General features: G+C 40.9%; 1 protein-coding gene across 1 annotated transcript in view; it reads right to left on the bottom strand.

Moving 5' to 3' along the window:
• The window catches only part of LOC134586307 (G-protein coupled receptor family C group 6 member A-like), a 54,277-nt gene extending 30,919 nt beyond the window's left edge, over positions 1-23,358 (bottom strand). The window contains exons 1-4 of the mRNA XM_063441787.1: positions 23,273-23,358; positions 21,847-21,969; positions 5,242-5,536; positions 1,600-2,457 (exon numbers count right to left, since the gene is read on the bottom strand). Of these exons, the coding sequence (XP_063297857.1) occupies positions 1,600-2,457; positions 5,242-5,536; positions 21,847-21,969; positions 23,273-23,358 (1,362 nt within the window). The remainder of the gene's footprint in view (positions 1-1,599; positions 2,458-5,241; positions 5,537-21,846; positions 21,970-23,272) is intronic.
• Between the last annotated feature and the right edge of the window lie 433 nt (positions 23,359-23,791).

The raw sequence follows: 23,791 nt of genomic DNA, 5'->3' as shown, positions 1-23,791 counted from the left end.
ATTGTCCTGTTGCATTTTGTTATTGTCTCATTTGGTAAATTCCCCTCTTGTTGTAAAGCGCTGCTGAATAAGCTGGCGCTATATAAATAATAACTAATAATAATAATAGTAATACTAATAATAATAATCCAATAGGGGCCCCTCAGATGTTTCAATCTCCTTCTTCGTTTATCTGTATTTTATTTGGTGATGTAACTACTCCAACTTCCCATTAGTAAATCCTTCCTACAGAGCTGTCTTAATAACTATTCATGTTTTGTTAATCATTTTAAAACTATAGGTATCTCTCAGTCAGTAACAGTGTCTATAACTTATAACAAGGCATCTAAAACTTATATTGATCCAAAACAGTCTACAGCTAAAAGAATGATGTAAAACATCACAAGTGCTGGTTAATACTTTTACACAGAAAACCATTCTCATATAAATCCTCTAATTGAACATAAACCAAAATGTGCACATAGAAACACCTACATACACTAGAGGGCGCCAGACACCATTTATATCATTTTTTGTATACGTACAAAATAGATATAATTATCGATAAAGCATGAAATGATGAAGTTCCTATTCCTATATATCGTCAGTAATCTCAAACAAGAAAAATGAAGAGGAAAGAGATCGTGGTATAGTTCATTAATTCAGATGCACACTAAAAAAGGTAAAAAAGTCACCAAAACAACTTTAGCTTATGGTCTCTAGATCATGCCTATGAAGTTTCACTACTCAATTCACTAGAATTTAAGAGTTAAATCACTTTTGTTTCTGTACATGCAGACCTGGCTACATCTCCCCTGGCTGTGACTCACACAGCATGCATGAAAAAATTGTTTCACTTTCAGTCACATGCAACTTACTTTACAAAGTTACAATGTCCTGCACTCTAAATTAAAAATTTTAATCACACACAGGAGGCTCCTGCAGGGTCCTGCAAGCTATTAACAGTGCAAGAGATAAGAAATTCTAAATTAAACAGAATATGCAATAAAGGAAGTATAAACATTAAATGACTCTTTACAGGAACTGTTTAGGAAGGCTGTGCAAGTCACATGCAGGGTGGTATGGCTAGGGTACATAAACAAAGTGATTTAACTCCTAAATGGCAGAGAATTGAGCAGTGAGACTGCACTGGCATGATCAATACACAAAAACTGTTTCATTAAGCTAAAGTTGTTTTGGTGACTATAGTGTTCCTTTAATGCTTATCGATTTTAATGAAATAGACATCTGTTAAAATATCATAGCATTATTCCTCTAATCCATAACCTTGGAGTGCTAAAAGCCACATATGACATTGCTGAAAATGTAGGTGATACAGGGGTTTGAATTAGATCATGTGCACCAATTATTTTACCAGCTTGCAATAAAAGTGTTTAGTGAATAAACTCATTTGTAAAGCAAAGTAATGTAGACGGTTTTTGGTACTTTATAAGGAGTGGGTTAAAAGCAAGATGCCATAATTTGCCAGAATTATGCAAAATTGCTTAATATTAAAATGCAAATGTATGTTTCTGCATAAGTACACATAAACATTGAACAACTATCAACCAAGACATCTATATATGCTTTTGTTTATATTTATTTTAAAGATTTTCTTACCTCCAGTGGTGAAAAGCTGGCATTTTTGGTGCATATTTCATTTTTGCACAACAGATTTTTTAGTGCATATGCAATGGATTTTACAGCCAAAGACGTGCTGAATGTTGTACTCCATTGAATACTTTGCAGCAAATAGTCATCATTTGCTAGCATTATATTATCATTTTTGCATGTCAGAGGTGATTTATGTGTTATAGAATTTGAAGTAAAACAGTAGCCGAGTGATTTATTGATACATTCCAAGTATTCACTGTATTCTTTCGTGCATCCAAATCGATAATTTTTATATTCTTCATGAATCAGATTTTTTTCACCATCTCCAGAAGGGTGAAGGTTTTGTAGATAATCTTTAAACCCTGAAATAATACCTGCATGGAAATTTAATCCAAGTATAGTACCGACCTTGTCAATATTTGGAATATTTGCAACTTCTCTTGACATAGACCAGATATCACTTGCTATCCAGATTCTGGATATGTTGAGTCTGATTGATTCATTAAAAATCTTAATGACAGAAAATCCACTTGCAAAAATAACAACAACGTTTGCAGAACAGTTCTGAAATTCTTGCATTATACTGTGTATTTCTTTTTGCATTAAAGGGTGTTCTGCATTTGGTGGAATAGTTTTTGTGAATGCCAGACATATTCCTTCCTCTTTAAAAAATGTGTTTAAAAGGTCAAGTGCAGAATGTCCATATGCATCGTCACTTGCAATTATCCCTACCCAGTTCCATCCAAATTTTCTGATAATTTTAGCAATTGCTTGTGTTTGGAAGGTATCACTGGGAACAGTTCGAAGAAATGAAGGGAATCTCAATTTATCACTGAAATTTGGAGCAGATGATGCAGGACTGATCTACATAAATAACAATAAATAATGATTTGGTACCTTGTTCAAACATATAAAAAAAAAAGATTATCAATATGATGTCTAGATAAATATATTGTTCATTGCATTAGAATTGTAATAGTATTATATAACCACTATATTTTACATATAGAATAATGGACACTTGATGGTCTACAATAAGTCACCATGTAGTACTATTGTCCTACATGCATTTAAAAGTAATGAAAAACAGGTCATAATCAACCCTTATTCTCCTCTGAGCTCTGCAGCATAAAAAAAAAAAAAATGTCTTCTATAAAACAAATTATACTTTTTTTTTAGAATGTTCGGTTAGGTAACATGCCAACAATTTGCATACACTCATGGAGAAAGTGTAAAAGTGTTTCTAGGCCATATAAGCCCTCTCCATGCAAGTTTCATACAGATACAATTCATTGTCACCAATAGACTTGGAACATTAGAACATTAACAGAAAATTTGGTCCACACCTCTTTTCTTAAAATTTAGTTCAGTTCAGGAACTCCTAGACTCATTAACGGTAAGGCTTGTTTGAATATTGTCCATGAAAAATATTAGGGAAAACATGGAATATTAGAACATGGAGGAATACTACTGATATTATCTACTTCTCAGATATATTGCACTGTTAGTCTCTCTTTGCTTTTTTATACAGATTCGATGAATACCCTGATCTAACAGTGTTTTAGAAAAACTTTTCCTGACAAAACTGAGGCTATATATTCTGGCAAGTTTCATAGGGACTTTTATTGGGACTTTTCTTGGACCTTTTATTGTTACTTTTTGTTACTTTTATATATTGTTTATATTGTTTTTGGCGCAACCTTTTCTCCTCTTTTGTATTTATTAAAATATAAATATTATGTATATATTTTTCAGTACATTGATTGGCACATTTTTCAGCTGTTTGGCCCACAGATCAAGTAAATAAAAGTAACCAAAAGAGGGAAAAACAGGAGGAGGAGTAAAGATAAATGCCTATATATGTATAAAATAAATGCCTATAAATATATTTAAAATATATTTATTAAATATATACATTTATATAGATTTTTATACTGCTCCTCCTTATTTCTTCACTTCTAAATTTGTCCATTTATACTTACATATGGGAGTGCAAGAAACAGATTTCTGCCAAAACAACCAGACTAAATTTTAGATGAATAGCAATTTGGACAAAAGCAAATGTACACATTTAGTAACCAGTAGCATATCCAATGTGTTTCATCCAAGAATATATGACTTAGTTATAGATCTATGACATGGCTCTCTAAATATGTATAGTGTTTTGCAGTGCTTTTCTGTTTCTTAATTTGTTTGTTGCAGGTTTGTTGCAGTTCTTGCAAAGAAATATTGATTTATTCAAAAGTGGGTGGTGAAAATTAGGGATGGTGAGGCGCTGCCCCCTGATTTATTGGTCTCTGCCCAGTTAACCCCATCTATTCACCCTCCCCAAAAAGGGTTATTTACTATGAATTCAGAGCTGGAATTCCCATAGGCAAAGTAGGTACCTGCCTATAGGTGTATCGCAATTACAGGCACAACTCCATGGCCACCAGTGTTTCGCCATCTTCACAGACAGTAAAACACCTCCCAGAGTTTGAGGCAGCTGTTCACTTGCAATGCATTGTCTTCTCAGAACACAGCAATCCCTAGGTGCCAACAGTCTCTAATTTTCAGTGACAGTTCCACATTTTGGGAATATGTTAAAAAAAAAAAAAATAGGTCAGAGGGACCTGTCCATTTTGAATTCTGCCAGCCGATTTCAAAACACAGATTTGATCTGGGCAATAGAGCACTTCAGCAGCACTCCGTGAATGGTCTTTCCTGAGGGGGCAGGCTATCAGTCAGCCTGGCCACTATTTTTGGTGGGATGTGCCTGGAAGGTTTCTTGGGCTTTTTTTTTTTTTTCATTTAGTTTGGAAGGGGGGCTGCACGCTTGAGAATTCTTTGCCTACAGGAGCTTGGTATACACTGGTCAGCCACAAACTTAAAACAACTGACAGGTGAAATGAGTAACATTGTTATATCACTAAAATAGCACCTGTCAATGGGTGGGATATATTAGGCAGCAAGTGAAGACTCAGTTATTGAATTTATTGTTTTGGAAGCAGCTAAAATGTACAAGAGATAAGAGTCAGCGTTCTGCTCTGTGCTCTGTGCTATGTTCTGTTGGGAAACCTTGGGTCCTGGCATTCATGCGGATGTTACTTTGCTCTGTGCAATGTTCTGTTGGGAAACCTTGGGTCCTGGCATTCATGCGGATGTTACTTTGCTCTGTGCAATGTTCTGTTGGGAAACCTTGGGTCCTGGCATTCATGCGGATGTTACTTTGACACCTACCTAGTGATTGTTGAAGTCCATGTATACTCCTTCATGGCAATCAAATAAACTCTCTATATTTATAAATTATACATTTATTAAATATATAATATATAGAGGGTTTTTTTATGCTCCTCCTTTTTCCCTCCATTGTTCACTTCTCAACATTTAGTGGCTTTCCCCTAGTCATCATTCATTTTTATTTCCCATCAATCACCTCTTTTTTGGCACCACGAGAGGATTTCATAATCACAGTGACAATGTTTAGCATTGCATGGTTGCACCCGTAATTCAGATACATTTCACCTTGGAATTCGAGAATGTCCTGAGGATAGTTCACAAGCTGAATTGAAACGTTGACTAAATGATTCTCTAAGACCCAGAGTGCTAGTATGATTGGGGACTACTGTATATATAAAATTGAACAATATAAAAAAAATAGTCTTTTACCTGAGGTATGGAATGAAGACTGAGAATCCGGGAAATTGCAATTGAAATTTCTGAATTCATTTCTCCTATTATGGCTTTCACAGAATGCTGTACTTTGGTCCTGCAGTCAGGAAGCTTGTTCAGTAAGTTTAACTCAGGAATTAGTTTAATTGTTGATTGCATAGCTTTGGAAACATCGGAGCACGAGTCATATATTGCATAACCCAATTTAACCCCAGGCAAGAGACTGGAATTATTAATTTCTTCAATTGAATATATCATAGCATAGGATTTAATGACATTTCTTAACAGTAAACTAGAAAAGATAAAAGAAAAATAATTGAAAAGCAAACAGGAAATATTTACTAGAGCATAGAAGTTAAAATGCATATTGCATGTTATGTCATCAAGATTTAAAATATTTGAAATTATGGATCAATTTTTTCATATCAACTTAATATTCATTAAAAACAATGTCTGATTTTTATTAGTTTTTCATATTTATTAAAAATAATTATCACGAGAGGGCAGGGCTTCAAGTCCATACTGGGCAAATGCATGACTGGCAAGCCCCTCCTATAACTCGCCTAGAGCTACGAAAACGTGTACATAACACTACCAAATCAATTTCGGCCATGTTCTCATGGTGTCAAGAAGTTACCTACTTATGGTGTCAAGAAGTTACCTACCAAGTGCCTTGTGTGACTTGCATCGACAGAGCTCTGACCCTTTAAGATTAGCTGTGATCCAGCTGTCGGACATGGTGACAGGAGTCAGTGACGGGATCACTACAGGGATGGAGGGAGGCCTTCTGCTCAGCCTTTGATCGCATTTGTGTACAATTCTGGAATTAGATCCACTTTACAAGCCAACCTTGATGATGTGTAAAAGTCCCCTGAGAAAGCTACGGACTGCTCCTTGCATTCTGGGTTGGAAACTCAGAGGGGGTATTACAATGGGCACCACTTACAAACCCAGGAGATTTCTCTTTTACAGGATCACACTCGGGATGCTGTCCTAAAAAACAGGGTCAGTGGACATAGTGCAGAAGTTCCCAATGAGACCTCAAGCTGGAGGAGTAGAATCCAGAAACACCATGGGGAGCGCCCTACAACAATGCCCGTACCACAGCACACAGAGGCCTTCAGGCATTGACTGACTTGGTCTCTCTAACGGGCATAACTTCTTACAAGTACAAACTTATATTATGATTACCACGGTTTACTTACTGCAGTTCATTTTATTTTCAGCTACATTTCATATATTTAACTCTCTTCTTTGCCCTGCTGTTCCTCCTCCACCTACTAACTTGACCGCCTCAGACTTTGCAACTCACTTCACTGACAAGTTCTCTAGAATCAGAGAAGAGATCTCTCATCTTTCTTCTTCCCCTTACAATACTTCCCCTAACTTCACTCCCTCTGCTGTTCTATGTTCATTCCCACCCGCTACATTGGAAGAGGTTTCTGCTCTGCTCCAGTCCTCCCGCCATGGCCGGCGCGTCCATAAGGCGGCACAGGCGGCCGCCTTAGGGCGCACCGGCTCTGGGGGCGCCAGATTTCAGTGACCGGCAGGAGGGAAGCGCTCCCTCCTGCCAGGTCACCTTCTGCACCCCCGGCGGGCGGCAGCGTTCTAATGAGAGGCTGCGAGGGAGCTCTAACCTGTCTGCTCTGCTCCCTCGCGCGCCGTGTGCTGATGCTGCGGGAGCCGGAATATGACGTCATATTCCGGCTCCCGGCATCAGCAGACAGCCCGCGAGGGAGCAGAACAGACAGGTTAGAGCTCCCTCGCAGCCTCTCATTAGAACGCTGCCGCCAGCCGCACGCTGCCGCCAGCCGCACGGAAGCCCCACTGGGACACATCCACACCAGCTCTCCAGGTAGGGAGGCTGGGTGGATATTAATATTTATTAGTGTGTGTCTGAAAGTGTATGTGTGAGTGTGTGTGTCTGAAAGTGTATGTGTGAGTGTGTGTGTCTGTGTCTGAAAGTGTATGTGTGAGTGTGTGTTTGTCTAAATGTGTGTGTGTCTGTGTATGTGTTTGTCTGTGAGTGTGTGTCTGAAAGTGTATGTGTGAGTTTGTGTGTGTCTGTGAGTGTGTGTGTCTGAAAGTGTATGTGTGAGTGTGTGTTTGTCTAAATGTGTGTGTCTGTGTATGTGTTTGTCTGTGAGTGTGTGTCTGAAAGTGTATGTGTAAGTGTGTGTTTGTCTGTGAGTGTGTGTGTGTATGTGTCTGTGAGTGTGTGTGTATGTGTCTGTCAGTGTGTGTATGTGTTTGTCTTTGTGTGTGTATGTTTTTCTGTGAGTGTGTATGTTTTTCTGTGAGTGTGTGTCTGTATGTGTTTGTCTGTGAGTGTGTGTATGTGTGAGTGAGTGTGTGTCTGTGTATGTGTTTGTGAGTGTGTGTCTGTGTATGTGTTTGTCTGTGATTGTGTGTGTCTGTGTATGTGAATGTGTCTGTGTGTGTCTGTGAATGATTGTATGAATGTGTGTGTCTGTGTGTGTGTGTTTGTGAGTGTCTGTCAAATCAGTGAGAGTATGTTTGTGATTGAGTGTGTGTCTGTCAATGAATGAATGAGTGTGTGTCAGATCAGTGAGTCTGTGTCTGTCAGTGACGTCTGTGTGTTTTAAATTGAGTGTGTGTGGCTGTTAGTGTGTATACACCACTGAGTGTAGCGTGGCGGAGCGGAGCGCAGTACAGGAGCTTCTCTTTCCTGTACCCGGCCAGACTGAGAGGAGGTGCTCACTGAGAGAGCACTTCCTGTCAGTCCAGCCAGGTACAGAAAACTGAAGCTCCTGTAGAGGGTCTGCTCCGCAACGCTACAAGACAGGTAGGAGGCACACCAGGAAGGGGAGTGTGACTGCTAAGAGAGTGGGGGGTGCACCAAGGGACAGAGAGGGGAGGGGAGAGAAAAACCAAGGGACAGGGAAAAGAGGGGGGAGGGGAGAGGAACACTAAGGGACGGGGAAGAGGGAGGGGCTGGTTAGGAGGCACATAGGTGAAGATGTTAATTTTAGAGGGGGGGGGGGCGGAAAAATTCATCTTCGCCTATGTACCCAAAAATCCTTGCACCGGCCCTGCCTCCCGCCCCACCATCTGCTCCCTAGATCCAATTCCCTTGCATCTCATCCGTACTCTGTCTTCTTCTCTTTCTCCACCTCTCACTAAAATTCTCAATCTCTCTCTCTCCTCTGGTATATTTCCATCGCCCTTCAAACATGCAACTGTAACCCCAATTCTAAAGAAGCCCAATCTTGACCCTAACTCCCCATTCAACTATCGTCCAAGATCCTTGAAAGAATTGTGTATGTTAGATTGACAGACTTTCTCGAGTCCAACTCTCTGCTAGACCCGCTTCAGTCTGGTTTCCACGCTAAGCACTCTGTGGAAACAGCACTGACCAAATTATCCAATGATCTACTCACTGAAAAATCTCGTGGTCACTACTCTATCCTAATTCTCCTTGACCTGTCTGCGGCTTTTGACACTGTTGATCATCAACAGCTTCTTCTCATCCTCCGCAATATCTGTCGACAAGATATTGCTCTCTCCTGGTGCTCCTCCTACCTCTCCCAGTGCTTTCAGTGTTTCTTTCTCTGGCTCTGCTTCTTCTCCCCAACTCCTCTCTGTTGGTGTCCCCCAAGGTTCAGTCCTTGGTCCCCTACTGTTCTCCATCTATACTGCCTCCCTTGGTAAACTCATTAGCTCCTTTGGCTTCCAATATCATTTCTATGCAGATGACACGCAAATCTACCTGTCCTCTCCTGATCTCTCCCCGTCCCTCTTGACTAGTGTCTCTGACTGCCTCTCTGCTGTTTCTAACTGGATGGCTGCCCACTTCCTTAACCCCTTAAGGACTGGACTTTTTTTGCGATGTTGTACATTTGCGACCAGGCATCTTTTTACACTTTTGTGGTGTTTGTGTTTAGCTGTAATTTTCCGCTCTCTCATTTACTGTTCATATACAAATTATATATTGTTTTTTTCAGGACAAAAGGGGCTTTCTTTACATACCATTATTTATATAATCTCATGTAATTTAATTTTTAAAAAATGAAAAAATATGATGAAAAATTGAAAAAAATACATGTTTTTTGACTTTTATGTGAAAAATCTTTTATTCATCTACAAAAGTGAATGAAAAAAACTGCCAAATAGATTCAAAATTTTGTCCTGAGTTTAAAAATACCCAGTGTTTACATGCTTTTTGCTATTTTTTTGCATGTTATAGGGCTATAAGTACAAGTAGGATATTGCGGTTTCAAAACATATATTTTTAAAATGTATCAATAGTGACATTGTAACACTATTATCTGTCATAAATCGCTGAATAACACCCCACATGTACATATTTTTTTTAAAGTAGACAACCCAGGGTATTCAATATGGGGTATGTCCAGACTTTTTTAGTAGCCACTTAGTCGCAAACACTGGCCAAAGTTAGCGTTCATATTTGTTTGTGTGTGAAAAAAGTAAAAAACTAAATTGAACGCTAATTTTGGCCAGTGTTTGTGACCAAGTGGTTACTAAAAAAGACTGGTCATACCCCATTTGCAATACCTTGGGTTGTCTTCTTTCGCAAATGGTATGCCATCATGGGGGTAATTCTCATTCCTGGGCTACCATACGCTCTCAAAGGCAACGTAACCAACCTGGCCATTTTCAATGTAAAAATATTTGACCCATATATTTGACCCTGTAACTTTCAAAAACGCTATAAAACCTGTACATGGGGGGTACTGTTATACTCAGGAGACTTTGCTGAACACAAATATTAGTGTTTCAAAACTGGAAAATGTATCACAACAATTATATCATCAGTAAACGTGCTGTTTATGTGTGAAAAATGCAAAAAAAGTCACTTTCACTGACAATATCATCGCTGTGATATGTTTTACTGTTTTGAATCACTAATATTTGTGTTCAGCAAAGTCTCCCGAGTAAAACAGTACCCCCCATGTACAGGTTTTAGGGTGTCGTAGAACGTTACAGGGTAAAATACAGTGCTAGCAAATTAAATTCTCTAGACTTTTGGCCTGGGTTGGCAGGCAGGTCCCTTAAATTGCAATCAATAAAATAACTTAATTATGTAAAAATATTACATAAATACGCACGTAGAATTTAAATATATATGCATATTTATATATTTGAAGTCTACGTGTATATTTATATAATTATTTATGTCATTTTGTATATGGACATATGAATAGTTCGTATTCTTTTTATTTATTTATATATACATAGATATATATACAATTTCATTCTAAGTGTATTTTGATATAAATATATATATATTAATATCAAAATACAGTTAGAATAACATTTCGTATAGATATATAATTTTTTTTAATTTTTATTATAATTTTTAATTTTTTTAATTTAATTTAAATTATTTATTATTCGTATTTTATAATAATATATATATACAATATATATATAGTTATTATATATATTATATATATACGTGTGTAAATTAATTATAAGTGTATTTTTATATTAATATATGTACATATTAATATAAAAATACACTTAGCATGACATTATATATATGATATATAGACATATATTATATAGGTATAATATATGTCTATATATCATATATATATACACATATATAATAATATATTTTTTTTATTACCTTTCACTTTAAATTTTTTTATGATTTTACAGTTGCAGGGAGACTGCCTGTCAGCACAGACAGTCCCCCTGCAGGCAGAGACTAGGACACCTATTGTGACCATGTGGTCGCCCTGTTGGGCGATCACATGGCCCCAGGGGTCCTAATCCGCCATGGGGAGACTGTCTGGGCTGCAGGCAGTCTCCCCACAACGGGAGCAACGCCGATCGCCGCCGGGGGAACGACGGCGATCGGGTAAGTACATTTTAAATTTAGGACGGTTCAGGACCGTCGTCGGTCGGCAAGGGAAAAATGCCGATGACGGTCCTGAACCGTCTTGCGTCCTTAAGGGGTTAAACTAAACTTGACCAAAACTGAAATTCTGGTCTTTCCTCCCTCAAGTGTTGTTACTCCTGTGTCTGTCTCCCTCCAAGTCAACGTTGCTACCATCAGCTCCACCACGCAGGCTCGCTGCCTAGGTGTTCTCTTTGACTCCGACCTCTCCTTCAAGCCTCATGGTCAATCTATCGCCAAATCCTGTCATTCCCATCTCAAAAACATTGCGCGCATCCGCCCCTACTTAATGCCAGATGCGACTAAGGTGTTGGTCCATTCCACTGTCCTTTCTCGCCCTGACTACTGTAATCCGCTTCTCAGTGGTCTTACGTGCTCCCAACTTGCGCCGTTACAGTCCATAATGAATGCGGCAGCGAGGCTCATCTTCCTGTCCGCCCGCACCTCCCATGCCTCACCCTTCTGTCAGTCCCTACATTGGCTTCCTATCAAATATAGAGCTCAATTTAAAATTCTGGTTCTTGCTTTCAAATCTCTACACAATGCTGCTGCCGCCTATCTATCCTCCCTTATACACAAGTATGTCCCGTCAAGGCCCTTATGATCTGCTGAAGACTTACGTCTATCTTCTGTCCGTACTCCCACCTCTGATGCTCGCCTTCAAGATTTCTCGAGGGCTGCACCGTTCCTGTGGAACTCGCTTCCCTTCTCCGTTAGATGCTCACCCAGTCTCCACTCCTTCAAAAAATCGTTAAAAACCCACTTCTTCATAAAAGCGTATGAATTAAACTGTTTATAGCTCCCAACTGATTCCTCTTCTGCAACTGTCACTAGTCTAATACTATCCTTACCTTTTTGTGTCATTTTACCCCACTCCCTCTAGCATGTAAGCTCATTGAGCAGGGCCCTCAACCCCTCTGTTCCTGTGTGTCCAACTTGTCTGGTTACAACTACATGTCTGTTCGTCCACCAATTGTAAAGCGCTGCAGAATTTGACGGCGCTCTATAAATATCATAATAATAATAATATTGTTGCTATTAATATGCTGTACGCATACAATTTGTTTTACATGTGATATTGATGTTCATTAAGAGAACACATATATTAGATGGGAATACGTTTTCTTTTTGGAGCCCTGTGTTGGGTCACATAAATTGCAACCTTTTGGATTGTTTTGCTGTTCAATTTAGTCACTAGTAGTGATGTACCGAACTGTCCGCCGGCGAACAGTTCCCGGCGAAATTAGCGTGTTCGCGTTCGCCGCGGCGGGCGGACACATGCGCAGTTCGATCCGCCCCCTATTCGTCATCATTGGGCAAACTTTGACCCTGTGCCTCTCGGTCAGCAGACACATTACAGCCAATCAGCAGCACTTCCTCCCTTCCACACCCTCCAACCTCCCTCCCAGCATCCATTTTCGATTCATTCGGAAGATGCATGCTTAGTGAGAGGAGGGAAAGTTTAGCTGCTGCTGATTACATAGGGAAATTGATAGCTAGGCTAGGTCCACTACAATCCTGAAGGACTCATCTGATCTCTGCTGTAAGGACAGCACCCCAAAAAGCCCTTTTTAGGGCTATAACATCAGGCTGCTTTTTATTTTTTTTTTCCTGTGTAATGTAATTGCAGGTGCCTGCCTGCCAGCTTCTGTGTGAGGTTCACATTGGATACTGTGCCTATTTGCCCAGTGCCACCACTCATATCTGTTTTAACAATAGGTTAAGCTTTACATTTAAAATAAATATTTTTTTTTCACTGTAATAGAAGAGCAGTCGCCTGCCTGCCAGCTTCTGTGTGAGGTTCACATTGGATACTGTGCCTATTTGCCCAGTGCCACCACTCATATCTGTTTTAACAATAGGTTAAGCTTTACATTTAAAATAAATATTTTTTTTTCACTGTAATAGAAGAGCAGTTGCCTGCCTGCCAGCTTCTGTGTGAGGTTCACATTGGATACTGTGCCTATTTGCCCAGTGCCACCACTCATATCTGTTTAACAATAGGTTAAGCTTTACATTTAAAATAAATATTTTTTTTCACTGTAATAGAAGAGCAGTTGCCTGCCTGCCAGCTTCTGTGTGAGGTTCACATTGGATACTGTGCCTATTTGCCCAGTGCCACCACTCATATCTGTTTTAACAATAGGTTAAGCTTTACATTTAAAATAAATAATTTTTTTCACTGTAATAGAAGAGCAGTTGCCTGCCTGCCAGCTTCTGTGTGAGGTTCACATTGGATACTGTGCCTATTTGCCCAGTGCCACCACTCATATCTGTTTTAACAATAGGTTAAGCTTTTATATTTAAAAGAAATATTTTTTTTTCACTGTAATAGAAGAGCAGTTAGTTGTCTGCAAGCGTCTGTGTTTCAGGCCTACTTCAGCGTGTGCTCTGCAGACCTGTGCCAGCGTGCTTTGACAGTTGCCACTCATATCTTGTGTCTCTATAGCGTGCTTTTACAACCAAAATTTTGTTTCCACTGTAATAGAAGAGCAGTTGCCTGCCTGCCAGCTTCTGTGTGAGGTTCACATTGGATACTGTGCCTATTTGCCCAGTGCCACCACTCATATCTGTTTTAACAATTGGTTAAGCTTTAGATTTAAAAGAAATCATTTTTTTTCACTGTAATAGAAGAGCAGTTAGTTGTCTGCAAGCGTCTGTGTTTCAGGCCTACTTCAGCGTGTGCTCTGCAGACCTGTGCCAGCGTGCTTTGACAGTTGCCAATCATATCTGGTGTCTCTATAGCGTGCTTTTACAACCAAAATTTTGTTTCCACTGTAATAGAAGAGCAGTTGCCTGCCTGCCAGCTTCTGTGTGAGGTTCACATTGGATACTGTGCCTATTTGCCCAGTGCCACCACTCATATCTGTTTTAACAATAGGTTAAGCTTTACATTTAAAATAAATATATTTTTTTTCACTGTAATAGAAGAGCAGTTGCCTGCCTGCCAGCTTCTGTGTGAGGTTCACATTGGATACCGTGCCTATTTGCCCAGTGCCACCACTCATATCTGTTTTAACAATAGGTTAAGCTTTACATTTAAAATAAATATTTTTTTTCACTGTAATAGAAGAGCAGTTGCCTGCCTGCCAGCTTCTGTGTGAGGTTCACATTGGATACTGTGCCTATTTGCCCAGTGCCACCACGCATATCTGTTTTAACAATAGGTTAAGCTTTACATTTAAAAGAAATAATTTTTTTTCACTGTAATAGAAGAGCAGTTGCCTGCCTGCCAGCTTCTGTGTGAGGTTCACATTGGATACTGTGCCTATTTGCCCAGTGCCACCACTCATATCTGTTTTAACAATAGGTTAAGCTTTACATTTAAAATAAATATTTTTTTTTCACTGTAATAGAAGAGCAGTTGCCTGCCTGCCAGCTTCTGTGTGAGGTTCACATTGGATACTGTGCCTATTTGCCCAGTGCCACCACTCATATCTGTTTTAACAATAGGTTAAGCTTTACATTTAAAAGAAATATTTTTTTTTCACTGTAATAGAAGAGCAGTTGCCTGCCTGCCAGCTTCTGTGTGAGGTTCACATTGGATACTGTGCCTATTTGCCCAGTGCCACCACTCATATCTGTTTTAACAATAGGTTAAGCTTTACATTTAAAAGAAATAATTTTTTTTTCACTGTAATAGAAGAGCAGTTTGTTGTCTGCAAGCGTCTGTGTTTCAGGCCTAATTCAGCGTGTGCTCTGCAGACCTGTGCCAGTGTGCTTTGACAGTTGCCACTCATATCTGGTGTCTCTATAGCGTGCTTTTACAACCAAAATTTTGTTTCCACTGTAATAGAAGAGCAGTTGCCTGCCTGCCAGCTTCTGTGTGAGGTTCACATTGGATACTGTGCCTATTTGCCCAGTGCCACCACTCATATCTGTTTTAACAATTGGTTAAGCTTTACATTTAAAAGAAATAATTTTTTTTCACTGTAATAGAAGAGCAGTTAGTTGTCTGCAAGCGTCTGTGTTTCAGGCCTACTTCAGCGTGTGCTCTGCAGACCTGTGCCAGCGTGCTTTGACAGTTGCCACTCATATCTTGTGTCTCTATAGCGTGCTTTTACAACCAAAATTTTGTTTCCACTGTAATAGAAGAGCAGTTGCCTGCCTGCCAGCTTCTGTGTGAGGTTCACATTGGATACTGTGCCTATTTGCCCAGTGCCACCACTCATATCTGTTTTAACAATTGGTTAAGCTTTACATTTAAAAGAAATAATTTTTTTTCACTGTAATAGAAGAGCAGTTAGTTGTCTGCAAGCGTCTGTGTTTCAGGCCTACTTCAGCGTGTGCTCTGCAGACCTGTGCCAGCGTGCTTTGACAGTTGCCACTCATATCTTGTGTCTCTATAGCGTGCTTTTACAACCAAAATTTTGTTTCCACTGTAATAGAAGAGCAGTTGCCTGCCTGCCAGCTTCTGTGTGAGGTTCACATTGGATACTGTGCCTATTTGCCCAGTGCCACCACTCATATCTGTTTTAACAATTGGTTAAGCTTTAGATTTAAAAGAAATCATTTTTTTTCACTGTAATAGAAGAGCAGTTAGTTGTCTGCAAGCGTCTGTGTTTCAGGCCTACTTCAGCGTGTGCTCTGCAGACCTGTGCCAGCGTGCTTTGACAGTTGCCAATCATATCTTGTGTCTCTATAGCGTGCTTTTACAACCAAAATTTTGTTTCCACTGGAATAGAAGAGCAGTTGCCTGCCTGCCAGCTTCTGTGTGAGGTTCACATTGGATACTGTGCCTATTTGCCCAGTGCCACCACTCATATCTGTTTTAACAATTGGTTAAGCTTTAGATTTAAAAGAAATAATTTTTTTTCACTGTAATAGAAGAGCAGTTAGTTGTCTGCAAGCGTCTGTGTTTCAGGCCTACTTCAGCGTGTGCTCTGCAGACCTGTGCCAGCGTGCTTTGACAGTTGCCAATCATATCTTGTGTCTCTATAGCGTGCTTTTACAACCAAAATTTTGTTTCCACTGTAATAGAAGAGCAGTTGCCTGCCTGCCAGCTTCTGTGTGAGGTTCACATTGGATACTGTGCTTATTTGCCCAGTGCCACCACTCATATCTGTTTTAACAATTGGTTAAGCTTTAGATTTAAAATAAATAATTTTTTTTCACTGTAATAGAAGAGCAGTTAGTTGTCTGCAAGCGTCTGTGTTTCAGGCCTACTTCAGCGTGTGCTCTGCAGACCTGTGCCAGCGTGCTTTGACAGTTGCCAATCATATCTGGTGTCTCTATAGCGTGCTTTTACAACCAAAATTTTGTTTCCACTGTAATAGAAGAGCAGTTGCCTGCCTGCCAGCTTCTGTGTGAGGTTCACATTGGATACTGTGCCTATTTGCCCAGTGCCACCACTCATATCTGTTTTAACAATTGGTTAAGCTTTACATTTAAAAGAAATATTTTTTTTTTCACTGTAATAGAAGAGCAGTTAGTTGTCTGCAAGCGTCTGTGTTTCAGGCCTACTTCAGCGTGTGCTCTGCAGACCTGTGCCAGCGTGCTTTGACAGTTGCCACTCATATCTTGTGTCTCTATAGCGTGCTTTTACAACCAAAATTTTGTTTCCACTGTAATAGAAGAGCAGTTGCCTGCCTGCCAGCTTCTGTGTGAGGTTCACATTGGATACTGTGCCTATTTGCCCAGTGCCACCACTCATATCTGTTTTAACAATTGGTTAAGCTTTAGATTTAAAATAAATAATTTTTTTTCACTGTAATAGAAGAGCAGTTAGTTGTCTGCAAGCGTCTGTGTTTCAGGCCTACTTCAGCGTGTGCTCTGCAGACCTGTGCCAGCGTGCTTTGACAGTTGCCAATCATATCTGGTGTCTCTATAGCGTGCTTTTACAACCAAAATTTTGTTTCCACTGTAATAGAAGAGCAGTTGCCTGCCTGCCAGCTTCTGTGTGAGGTTCACATTGGATACTGTGCCTATTTGCCCAGTGCCACCACTCATATCTGTTTTAACAATTGGTTAAGCTTTAGATTTAAAATAAATAATTTTTTTTCACTATAATAGAAGAGCAGTTAGTTGTCTGCAAGCGTCTGTGTTTCAGGCCTACTTCAGCGTGTGCTCTGCAGACCTGTGCCAGCGTGCTTTGACAGTTGCCAATCATATCTGGTGTCTCTTTAGCGTGCTTTTACAACCAAAATTTTGTTTCCACTGTAATAGAAGAGCAGTTGCCTGCCTGCCAGCTTCTGTGTGAGGTTCACATTGGATACTGTGCCTATTTGCCCAGTGCCACCACTCATATCTGTTTTAACAATTGGTTAAGCTTTAGATTTAAAAGAAATATTTTTTTTTTCACTGTAATAGAAGAGCAGTTAGTTGTCTGCAAGCGTCTGTGTTTCAGGCCTACTTCAGCGTGTGCTCTGCAGACCTGTGCCAGCGTGCTTTGACAGTTGCCACTCATATCTTGTGTCTCTATAGCGTGCTTTTACAACCAAAATTTGTTTTTCACTGTTATAGATTGAATAGCAGTTACTTGTCTTCAAGCGGGTGTCTCAGGCCTACAGTGTGTGCTCTGCAGAACTGTTCCAGTGCACATTGCCAATCATATCTGGTGTCTCTATAGCGTGCTTTTAAAACCAAAATTAGTTTTTCACTGTTATAGATTGAATAGCAGTTACTTGTCTTCAAGCGGCTCTGTCAGTCCTTCCTTCAGCGTGTGCTCTGCAGAACTGTTCCAGTGCACATTGCCAATCATATCTGGTCTCACAGTTGCTTGCACGCATAGTACCACTAATCCCAAAAAAAATGACAGGCAGAGGCAGGCCACCCCGCAGGGGCCGTCGTGGTCGTGGTGCTGTGATTCCCTTTTGCCCTAGAATAATGCCCAGTTTTCGGAAGCCACGTACCCTGAACTTGAAAAGTTCTGAGGACTTAGTTGACTGGCTAACACAGGACACCCAATCTTGTACAGCCTCCGCTCAGAACCTTGACGCACCATCCTCCTCCAGCTTAGCTTCAGGCACCTCTCAAGATAGCACTCACCCGCCTGCCGCCACCACCAAAACTAGCACCACAGCCGCTTTACTTGGTATGTCAGAGGAGTTATTCACACACCCGTTTGAGGAAATGAGTGATGCGCAACCATTATTGCTAGAGGATGTAGATAACAGGGATATGTCTCAGGCAGGCAGCATTAAACACATGGAGGTACGGTGTGATGATGATGATGTTGTACCCGCTGCTGCTTCCTTTTCTGAGTTGTCAGATACAAGCGAAGCGGTTGATGATGACGATGCGTCCATGGATGTCACGTGGGTGCCTGCTAGAAGAGAAGAAGAACAGGGCGAAAGTTCAGATGGGGAGACAGAGAGGAGGAGGAGGAGACCAGTTGGAAGCAGGGGGGGGTCGTCGCAAGGAGCTAGTGGCACAGTCAGACAGCATGCATCGGCACCCGGGGTCAGCCCGACAGCACGCCAATCAACGCATGCTGTGTCCACCACCAGAATGCCGTCATTGCAGAGCTCAGCAGTGTGGCATTTTTTTTGTGTGTCTGCCTCTGACAACAGCGATGCCATTTGCAACCTGTGCCAAAGGAAACTGAGTCGTGGGAGGTCCAACACCCACCTAGGTACAACTGCTTTGCGTAGGCACATGATCTCACATCACAAACGCCTATGGGATCAACACATGAGTACAAGCAGCACGCCTACTCTAAGCCGCCATCCTCCTCCTGGTCCAGCATCTTCAGCCATGTCAACCACTGCTGTCCTTCTTGCCCCCTCTCAACCATCCGCCACTCCGTCTCCCGCCTTGAGCAGTTCCCGCTCATCTGCCCACAGTCATGTGTTTCTGTCAAGGACATGTTTGAGCGTAAGAAGCCAATGTCACCAAGTCACCCCCTTGCCCAGCGTCTGACAGCTGGCTTGTCCGAACTATTAGCCCGCCAGCTTTTACCATACAATCTGGTTGAGTCTGAGGCGTTCAAAAAATTTGTAGCTATTGGGACACCGCAGTGGAAGGTACCCGGCCGGAATTTCTTTTCACAAAAGGCAATCCCCAACTTGTACTCGATTGTGCAAAAGGAAGTCATGGCATGTCTGGCACACAGTGTTGGGGCAAGGGTCCATCTGACCACTGATACCTGGTCTGAAAAGCATGGTCAGGGCAGGTATATCACCTACACTGCGCATTGGGTAAACCTGCTGACGGCTGACAAGCAAGGAATGCGTGGCATTGCAGAGGAGTTGGTGACACCGCCACGAATTGCAGGCAGTCCTGCTGCCACCTCCTCTACTCCTCCTACTCCATCCTCTTCCATAACCTCCTTGGCTGAGTCCTCTTGTGCCGCTGCTTCTTGCTCCACATCAACGGCACCCCCCCAGCTCCCCAGGTACTATTCCACATCCCGGATACGGCAGTGTCACGCCGTCTTGGGTTTGACTTGCTTGAAAGCAGAGAGTCACACCGGACAAGCACTCCTGAACGCACAGGTGGAAAAGTGGCTGACTCCGCAGCAACTGGATATCGGCAAAGTGGTGTGTGACAACGGAAAAAATTTGATAGCGGCATTGAAGTTGGGCAAGTTGACACATGTGCCGTGCATGGCACATGTGTGTAATCTGATCATACAACGCTTTGTGCATAAGTACACAGGCTTACAGGACGTCCTGAAGCAGGCCAGGAAGGTGTGTGGCCATTTCAGGCGTTCCTACACGGCCATGGCTCACTTTGCCGATATCCAGCGGCGAAACAACATGCCAGTGAGGCGCTTGATTTGCGACAGCCCTACACGTTGGAATTCAACACTCCTAATGTTCGACCGCCTGCTCCAACAAGAAAAAGCTGTTAATGATAATGAATATTTGTATGACCGGGGTGCTAGGACAGCCTCTGGGGAGCTGGGAATTTTTTTGCCACGTTACTGGACGCTCATGCGCAATGCCTGTAGGCTCATGCGTCCTTTTGAGGAGGTGACAAACCTAGTCAGTCGCAGCTGTGTGTGTGCGTGTGTATGGCTGTCTGCCTGTGTGTGTGTGTGTGACAGGGTGAAGATTTCTTGCACATGGGTGTGACAGGGTGAAGATTTCTTGCTGGCCCTGCAAGAAATTTCTAAGGCTGGCCCTGCGCATGGGTCAGTGGCTCTGCATCAGACTTCCCTCCAATTGATCAAAGTTAAAGGATTTCAAGTGGACTGATTACAATTACAGGGCCTCTAAAGAGTCCTGTATTGTTATTTGTCGTCACTACCTTCCCGCGTCGGGAGTGGATCATTTGCGCCCCTGCTGCCTTCCTTGCATGTGGTAGCTGTTTGTCAGGGATTTGTCAATCCATATCTGCCAAGTGACCCTATGACAGGGTGAAGATTTCTTGCACATGGGTGTGACAGGGTGAAGATTTCTTGCACAGGGCGCCCAAAGGCCTAAGGCTGGCCCTGCGCATGGGTCAGTGGCTCTGCACCAGACTTCCCTCCAATTGATCAAAGTTAAAGGATTTCAAGTGGACTGATTACAATTACAGGGCCTCTAAATAGTCCTGTATTGTTATTTGTCGTCACTACCTTCCCGCGTCGGGAGTGGGTCATTTGCGCCCCTGCTGCCTTCCTTGCATGTGGTAGCTGTTTGTCAGGGATTTGTCAATCCATATCTGCCAAGTGACCCTATGACAGGGTGAAGATTTCTTGCATATGGGTGTGACAGGGTGAAGATTTCTTGCACAGGGCGCCCAAAGGCCTAAGGCTGGCCCTGCGCATGGGTCAGTGGCTCTGCACCAGACTTCCCTCCAATTGATCAAAGTTAAAGGATTTCAAGTGGACTGATTACAATTACAGGGCCTCTAAAGAGTCCTGTATCAGGAGTAGTCCCAGGAACATAGCAGTATTGTGTGTGATCGTGTCCGAGCGGTTGAAGACTGGCGATGGCGTTTTGTGGATTGAGGCCCCGCTGGATGTGTGGTAAGTGTCCTGGCTTGTGACAGGGCTTGGAAACCACGAGGGAGACTTTCCTGGGGAAACCCAGAACCGGAAGTAACCAATTGATGTAGGCCTTCCTATATATATATATATATATATATATATATATATATATATATATATAATTTTAAAATGGAATCCAGAGTAAAAACAATGTCCTTAACAAATATAAAAGTCCATTAAATAAAAGGCTTTGGTCCCATGCTGCTCATTCTGTAATTGTGCATCCTCATGTGCTTATATTCTATATACCTTGTCTACTGTAGTATGCATGTTCAAACTATGTTCAATTGAATTGACAATTATATGTTTTAAATGTAGTTAGATAGTTACATAGTTAGGAGAGACTTGGGTCCATCAAGTTCAGCCTTCCTCACATATGTTTTTGCTGTTGATCCAAAAGAAGGCAAAAAACCTAGTCTGAAACAAACTAGGAAAAAATTCCTTCTTGATCCAAAATTGCAGTTGGTTCATCCACTCAAAATGTTGGTATATAGAGGATAAAGCCTATGTGTCATATGCAGAATTATGTAAAATATTATTATTGATATAAATATCATCAACTTTTTTATTTTATTCTTCGAGAAGGGCAATTTTTTTTTCAAAAAGAGGGAGTAATGCAAAGTATTAAAGATTAGGAAAATACAACAGGGCATTTATACATAATGCTTACTTACTATTTATTTGTCAGATAAGTCCCTTCAAGCTTAAAATGAGTCGAACAAGTTATATTCAATATTACAGATTATGACTGCATTCAAAAAAGTCATAAGATAGATATAAAAGGTGTAACAGTACTTACCCAGTACAATTGAAATCATCTGCATTTGAACGGTTTAATAAATTGGAAATTCCTTCATGAATTGGAAAGATGGCTCCTATAATCATGTCCCCATTCATATAAGCTACAGCATGTTCTTGGATACTGCAGGATTGAACGCATTTCCAATGAAAATAAGTATATAGAGCGTAAAATAAGACTTTGTGATTCATGACTATTTGAGACAGGTATGGCAAAGCCTACACTGTACACAAATACGAGAACAATGACTTAAAGTGCTTTGCCTTTACTTTCCTGATACACGCAACATAAGATACGGAATGTAAAATATGATATCTTGTGCAATACTCTGCAAATAAATTCATAATAATAAGGTGATCCAGAGGAATTACATTATCATTATAAATATATTTACATATTATTGCACAGTTCCTGAAAAACAGGATCTTTGTTTTGCATGTTTAACTGGAAACAATTTTCTGTAATTATTTTTCCTTTCATTATGATCCTTCAACGAACAAAGACCTCAATTTAGAATATTAGGAGAAGCTTTTTAAAGTATCATAATCTGTTAGTAAAAAAAAAACTTTTCAAGTGAAATATCTACAGAGGTCACCATTCAGTAAGTCTATAGGATTGTGATAATTCGAAAAGCTTATCCAAAAATATTAAATGGATGCCAGACTTTGCACAATCTATATGACCTAGAATTCCTTAAGAATCTCTCCCAGTTTCTAAACCATTTTTAATGTTTGATGCATGCAAGAGTTTCCAGCAACCCATCCCTTCTGTGCTACTTGGGCTATTGAGGAAGTATGCACTTTAGCAGCAATGGGCAGCCATGATTAGCATAGAGTGTCAGATGACTGCGTTCAGCCTATCACAGTGCCATTGCAGGCAAGTTTAAATCTCTACTTTAGCCACAACTCCAGCAGCGGTGGGTCAATGGTTTAGCACTGATAGGAGGTACTGTGCCATCAAACTCCAGGCACTGTCACTAAGTTAATGAGATTAAATGGTTATTGTGCATTCAGTGTTCTTTTAGCAAAAGTGAGTTTCATAGTTTGTAATACCTATTGCATCAGGTGAGGAAATACAAGTGCGTAAATTTAGAGTTTGCACAAGAGGAAAAAATCCAGTAAATTTCATTTTACAGATGCAAACATATTACATGATTGTTGGCAGATACCATGTTTGAAATCCTATACTCTTTGAGTGATGTCTCATATATTGCAGGTATCAGATCTAATCTGGTGGGTCCCGTGGGTGGCTAGCTCAGTAATGCCTTCTGTAGTTGTATCTCTGGATGTGGAGAATGTGTTCATTTGGCTTCAATGGTCATCATTATTTATCCTCCTAGCATATTGAAGCTGTCCAGACAAATTCATTGCACTTATTAAAGCACTGTATAAGGAACCTCAAGCACAAATAGTGCTTCCCAGCTTACCTAAAGTTCCCTATCTTTTTCACAGTTGGACCCCCTCCAATGCTATCCTTTGGAATCCTTTGCCCTGCAATGGTTACCCCATTCATGGTATCCTGAATTTTTTATGAGGTTGAGGAGGTTGAGGATCTTGAAAGATACTTTAAAAGAAGAGGCACACACGACCCCCACCACACAGCTTAAGTTTTGAGAGCTTCTGGAAAAAAAATTGTGTAAAGCGTCACTCAGTTGACACAGGTAAGAAGACAAACTACTGCTAATAGTATGACAATTTACACTGGGAGTGCCATGTCACGTCAGGGGTCATCTCAGTGGACTGGCCTTTTGTGCATTCACCCAGGATAACCAGCCAGTAATTTGTGAGGACGTTGCTTCTCTGGCCATTTAGTATTTTATCTCTTTTCCACCAGTGTGAAGAGACAGTATACTTAATCCTCTAGCTCAATATTTTAGTCAATTGCCCTAAATGCTTTTGCGTAACCTTTCCAAATAATAAATAAAGTAGAGTGTCATTTTGGGAAT

This window comes from Pelobates fuscus, chromosome 2, assembly GCF_036172605.1.
Source record: "Pelobates fuscus isolate aPelFus1 chromosome 2, aPelFus1.pri, whole genome shotgun sequence".
NCBI classification, from domain to species: Eukaryota; Metazoa; Chordata; class Amphibia; order Anura; family Pelobatidae; genus Pelobates; species Pelobates fuscus.
Note: the sequence above shows the minus strand (reverse complement) of the source record. Positions and strands in the feature narration are given on the sequence as shown.